At 36.7% G+C, this 5,949-nt stretch overlaps 1 protein-coding gene across 2 annotated transcripts; it reads right to left on the bottom strand.

The window, feature by feature from the left end:
* Window positions 1-985: 985 nt before the first annotated feature.
* Window positions 986-5,659, bottom strand: LOC137720933 (synaptotagmin-3-like). Of its 2 annotated transcripts, XM_068460052.1 has the most exons (13): window positions 5,507-5,659; window positions 5,286-5,421; window positions 4,657-4,755; window positions 4,502-4,552; window positions 4,310-4,433; window positions 3,841-3,959; window positions 3,629-3,730; window positions 3,432-3,506; window positions 3,220-3,296; window positions 2,820-3,066; window positions 1,905-2,273; window positions 1,539-1,664; window positions 986-1,440 (listed from the first exon to the last, which is right to left on the bottom strand). In XM_068460052.1, exons 2-13 carry the CDS (start codon window positions 5,394-5,396, stop codon window positions 1,312-1,314), a joined length of 1,629 nt encoding a protein of 542 aa, XP_068316153.1. In that variant the 5' UTR covers window positions 5,397-5,421; window positions 5,507-5,659; the 3' UTR covers window positions 986-1,311. The 2 variants fall into 2 exon arrangements, with proteins under 2 accessions (XP_068316153.1, XP_068316154.1); XM_068460053.1 differs by lacking the exon at window positions 5,507-5,659 and having other exon boundaries at window positions 4,685-4,755; window positions 5,286-5,324.
* Between the last annotated feature and the right edge of the window lie 290 nt (window positions 5,660-5,949).

The raw sequence follows: 5,949 nt of genomic DNA on the forward strand, positions 1-5,949 counted from the left end.
TTTAATATTTACCCAAATCCTATAACCCTATTAATGCCGTTTAAATTTACCTGTTTCTACTTCAACTGATCCTAATTCCCCTTCTACGGTTTTCCTACTGCCTTCCACCACAATTTGAGGCGCAGACGTATTGTTACATTTTGGAAACGATATATCTAGAGGGTAAGTTGGGCATACAGAGAAAGGAAATATGGGTTTAAACAAATTTTAAGAATCAAACTTTGTAATCAATTTTTCTTCATCTTCTTCGTCCTTTGATTTGTTAACATGTTCTTGTCATATCGTATATTCAGTAGAAGTGGTATTTTTATCACATGATTCTAACGTTTTCAAAACTCATTAGTTTGGTTTCTCACTTTGAAAATATATTGATGTTGTCATCCACATTTATCCCACACCCCTGCTGTCCAAATTCAACAAAATTTATGTTATGTGCTGATGTAGCACACGTGTGGATCCCACAACTCTAATATGAAGGCACGACGTGGACTAAACAAAAGAAAAATCAATTTTAAACATTGTTTAAAATTTTACACCATAAAACTTTGGGGAGTGGGGGGGGGGGGGGGGGGGCCTTGGCATCGAGTTGGGCAGGCTTCCCCCATTCCAGCTTCATCCCCACTTTTTAATAAAAGAAAATGTGCCTTGGGCTTGATCTGGTCTAAAGCTTGCAGAGGTGTCCAACCCAAGCTCAATCCCTTACCAACTGGCCTGGTCTAGCTGGCACAATTGAAATTGGATTTTGATTTGAAAAAGAGTAAGCAGCCCAGCTCTAACCCAAAGTAAAATCAACAAAATCATCCAATTCCAAATCAGTAGGGGATTGCTTTGCACTTTACTGATGAAAACTTTGCTTTAGCTTGGTTGGTGTTATCCACACCTATTTTTACTTTTCGCACACCGCTCTCAATTTCCGATTGTCAGATCCAATGAATTGAAAATGATCAGTGACAAAAATTAACAAGAGTATTTGGGACGTAAAAAAAGATACGTGAATAGCACTACCCTTTAGCTTTAAGGTTGCTTCATAATTGTCAACTGTACAAGATTGGTTGATAAGATACTAATTCACCATAATCTACTTCAAAATTGTTGGGATGTAAAAAGAAATGTTAAACCAATTTGCCCTATCCCTATGAATGACTACTCTAAAAATTGAAAAATCAAAACAATGTATGAGATCCAAGAATCTCTCTCCCTCTCCTCTTCTCTTCCTCCCATTCAAACGCGTAAATCATCGGTCGGAACAGTTGGAAATGACAGTTGAGACTTGAGATCACTTGCAACTCATTGTTTTCTAATCCCATGTCTTCAAGCCTTTGTCCAACTTAGCTCTACATGTATCCTTCCATTTTGGGAATCAATCAAATGGTACTTATGGTTGATACGGCCATTGTGTACCACATCGGCAAGATTAATTTCCACGTATCCCAGTGATTCCTACACATGATGAGATGATACAGAATCTGAGCACTGTAAAGCATGTGGAGAAGAGTAGGGCATGGAAAAAAATAAGGGAACCATAGTGTTTTTCATACCTTGGCTCGGATTAGGGCTTTGCTTTTGCTCTTGACCTCGATAAGAATCTTGTCATTCAAAGGAGGCTCATCGAGCATAAATTGAAAATCTTCGTTCCAAAGTGGATTACGAGATTTCTTAATAATCTGCCAACGAAATAGAAAAAAAAAAAACTTAAGAAAATATGTGAACAAAACCACGAGAATGCTTACAAGATTTTACTGTCACAAAGGATTGTGTAGAACATGATTAAAGTTAAATAAATAGGTAAATGGAGCCACGAGACTGATTACGAGATTTTTTCATTGAATTTGTGGTTCATGCCTATGTTCACAAAATGTTGTTGACAATAAAAAGGAGTTGATAGTTATCAAAGTGAGGTTCACCTTAGTTTTCTTTTCTTCTCCTCTAAAGCAAAGCAAAGCATAAGGATTGTTGTGATGCTCCCCTTCTACGTCCTCAGCTCCCTGGATCAAAACGGATAGTACACCAGCTCCACTAAGGGACTCATCACTCTCCGATGACCTTCCACTTTCGCTTTTCCCAAAACCATTACTAGATCCATTAAGTTTACTGCTTTCTGATTTGAAAGGAACAAAAGCAAGCTCCACCACAATTTGCCCCCTATGCTTCTTGTTTTGAGGATCATTAATATTTGTGTTCTTGACCAAATCTAGCACGAATTCCTTTGTCACACCAGGTGTTAGTACTTTTAAAGGAACTAACTGCATTCCCAATTTGTCATGTCTGCCAACCTGTGAACACAAAAGACGATCAAAACCTGAAATTGAACGTTGTTCACAAATTCAGAAACTAACAAACAGAATCTTTCGTCTAAACCTCACCTCAGACTCAGAGCAGATTTAAGAATAAATTATGGAGACACACTAATGACCAATACCAACGGAGAAAAGGTATTGATTTTAGTCTTATTCAGTAGAAGTTCGTAGAAGCTTATTAACGACCAATTTAGCAAGAACTAGTAGTATAATGAACTATGATGATATTGGGAAACTATTGTTCCATGAATATGCTTTCAAACACACATTTGAGACCAAAGAGCTTGAGAACCAATACTGATAAACACAAGACATCCCTTCTGATTCCCTTTTATTAAGGGACATGGCAACATCATTAACAAACTTCATATTCCTTAGCAGTTAGCATTAAGCAGAGATCAACGCTAATGAGGGTTCACACACTATTGCAGAAGAATTGCAAGAAATAACAAAATCAAACGGATTAATATTAAAATTTAATAAATTAGTATTTGAGCCAAAAGAAACAGCTGAGGGGAAAACCTTGTCCCAGTCATAGAGTTGTAACTCAAGAGCTTGAGTTTGAGGGTCCTTCACAAGAAGCTTGAACTTCTCATTCCACTCAGGATTCAACTTATTCATCTTGATACTGGTTTCCTTTGCTGGCAACCTATCTTCAGTGAGGGTTAGTTTGACGTAAGGATCGGAACTTCCCAAGATGTCCATCTTCAAAAGCTTCAGTGCTCGAATAACCTTTACATGAAGGATCCCTACAGGCTTCTTGGCCACTCTGTTGAAATATTTAAAGGGAAAATCATTTTTGTGAAACAAAAAGATATTTGAAATAGATATAAGTAAAACAAAATATACAATCAAAAAATTTTAGGTGAAAAGAATGAGCTAGATGTGCCAAGGCCAGCTGCACCATCTCATAGTTACTCACGTTGAAGCGTCAAGAACAGGTATTTCCAGTGTTTGAGGCCATAGATAGAGGCCTGCGACTTGTTTTTTGATGGTCTCCTGTAAACACGTAAATGGTTAGTTAAATCAAATCAAACCAACATCTGCACATGCATAAATCATCTACACAGCTATCCAAAACTCATCTAATGTATAATCACAATCCTATCCAGAAAAGAATTACTGGTGAAGCACCTGAACAAACCAATAAAGGCCTGGTATGGCCATGATGTCCCCTCCCAATACCTTGATTCCAAAATCAACATGTGGCTGCAAATAAATTGAAGAAAAAAAATCATCTTATCAATGCAAACCAACTAAACCAGTCAGAAAAAAATGCAATCCAAAATAAAAAGTGAAAAAAATAAAAGAAAAGTTAGCTCTTCTGAGACCTTCTCCAATAAAGACACCACAATGCTTGCAAAACATGGAAAAGTCGGCACTAGAGGTTTCAGAGTTACCCGTGGTGCTGCAAATACTTGCAAATCCACTAACTGAGAATACCAATAATCAGTATTCTGAAAACAATGCATCAAGCATAGCATCGTATAAATGATAAAATATACATATTCTTCTCCTAAAGGATTTTGCTTTGATTTGTTACCTGAACTGTAATTCTTAGAGACAACAACTTCAACACCAGAACTATGTTGGGGTTGCCAGCCCATCTAAATGCCGGTTCCATGACTAATTCATTCTCATTAGTCTCATAAACTTTTAGACCTGTAAGATTCAAAAGTAACCAAAATATATCATAATAAATCTCGAAGGGTTAATGCATAAACCAAAATATTGTTTTGAATTTTAACCATGATTTGCACACGTTATGCGAATATCCTTTTAGTTCCGCGTTGACTGATGTGAGATAAACAGAAATATGCATACAAAACAAGGAAGAACTGTCACTTATGAATCAATGGGAGTGGTGCCCTAAACTTCTGTAGACTCATCGTCATCGCATTTCAAATTTAACAAAGAGCATTAAAAAGTGCTAGATAAGAAAATCAAAATGCCTATTGCACTAAGAAAATATTAAGCATTTATGATTAAGCTATCAAAGTGAGTAGGCTAACCATAAATTATGGGTGGCAGATTTCCAAGACTCAACTTGTCAAATTCAATATCCTCAATGTGATACTTCCCTATATACTCAGCGAATATAGGTTTTGCCATGCTTCTTATTGTAGAACAAATTGCCTGCACAATAAATAACCAGTCTCTCAAAAAGCAGTGCAAAAAAATACAACTGTTGACCAGATTATCACCTTGTGAAGGTAAGGCCACATGTCAACGAGAAACTTGTTTAACCAGTCAACCTGCACAGTGATGCGTATAATCAACATTGAGGTGAGGTGTTAGCAGGAGTGAGAGAAAGAAAGGGCAAAGGCTCAATGTAATAAGATTGAGAGGAGATACTAACTCGTTCATAGTCGGAAAATTTAACCCACATTGGTATTTCAGGTAGAAGACCTTGCAAAGTACTAGAATCTAATTCGTGCAGCGGCCTGATAATTGGATCCTGCAACATTAAGTATGTTGAGCACTATACACGCTTAACACTTCACAGTACTTTTGTTTAGCAGTGTTTGATGTTCATCGACTCAAAAGTCGTACACCAACCTCTTAGTCACAATCAGAGATTCGAGAGGGGAAAGCAGGGGAGGTGAAGTTAATTTTAGTTACATGAAGGATGAAAAGTTCACTTGATGGCTTATTGGTTGCAGAAGAAAGAACAAAAGGGTAAACTTATCCAATTGGTTTTCTTTTGAATCAGCATAAACTCTCTCTCAAATAATTGAAGACATAAGCTCAAAATTCAAAAATAACATAAAAATTGGAATTGAAGATTTCCTAGTTTCTTCTGAAACTCAGAAATTCATAAGAGATGCAGGTGATACTGAATGCAATCAAATCCATGCAAGACTAGAAAATTAAACCATTTGTTTGATCCAAAATCTCAAAACACAAAAAGATCAATTAATTAAGCGAACACCATGAGCAACCAAAAAAACCCAGAAATCAAAAGCTTCAAATAGTAAAAGATTTTACCTTCACTTCCTCAGGCTCTGAATAGATGAAAAGATAGAAACCCACCAAGAGTCCCACCAAACTTCCAATGCCAAAGCCGATGAATCCCAAGAAAGTGCTTAAAACTCCCATCTTTTTCCTCAGCTACTTCAGGAAGCTGTAGAACCAAAAGAAGAACTCTAATCCATTTTAATATCCAATAAGATTTAAAAGCGATAGGTTGTTTTTTAAGTGAAAAATACAGTGTCTGAGAGTGAGAAGAGCGCCAAAAGAAACAGAGAGTCACACGCGGTGTTGTTTCACTTTCAATTACTATGGCTTTCTTCTTCAGAGTTTGAAACTTTGAATTTGTTTTGTTTCTTTTCTTTGCCTCGAAGGAAACGGCCCTTTGCCTGATGAAATTTTTCATTGCGACGGAAATACGGTTGGTACACTACGTGTTTTTATATAAGTGGTGAAAAATTTTAATTTTTAAGTTATTAACTTTTTAACACAAATCTCATCATTTCTATAATGACACGTGATGTACCACCTCGTATGCCAATTACCCTGAAAAATCTCTCCTTTGCCTGATCACCAGCGCCTCTCAGTAGTCACTAAGTGTACATGTAACTCCTGACTTAACATGATTACTGGTTTTTACGTTCTCAATGTGGGAAGATTAATGTTATTCATGCCATGTTTT

The sequence above is a fragment of the Pyrus communis genome, chromosome 16, assembly GCF_963583255.1.
Source record: "Pyrus communis chromosome 16, drPyrComm1.1, whole genome shotgun sequence".
NCBI classification, from domain to species: domain Eukaryota; kingdom Viridiplantae; phylum Streptophyta; class Magnoliopsida; order Rosales; family Rosaceae; genus Pyrus; species Pyrus communis.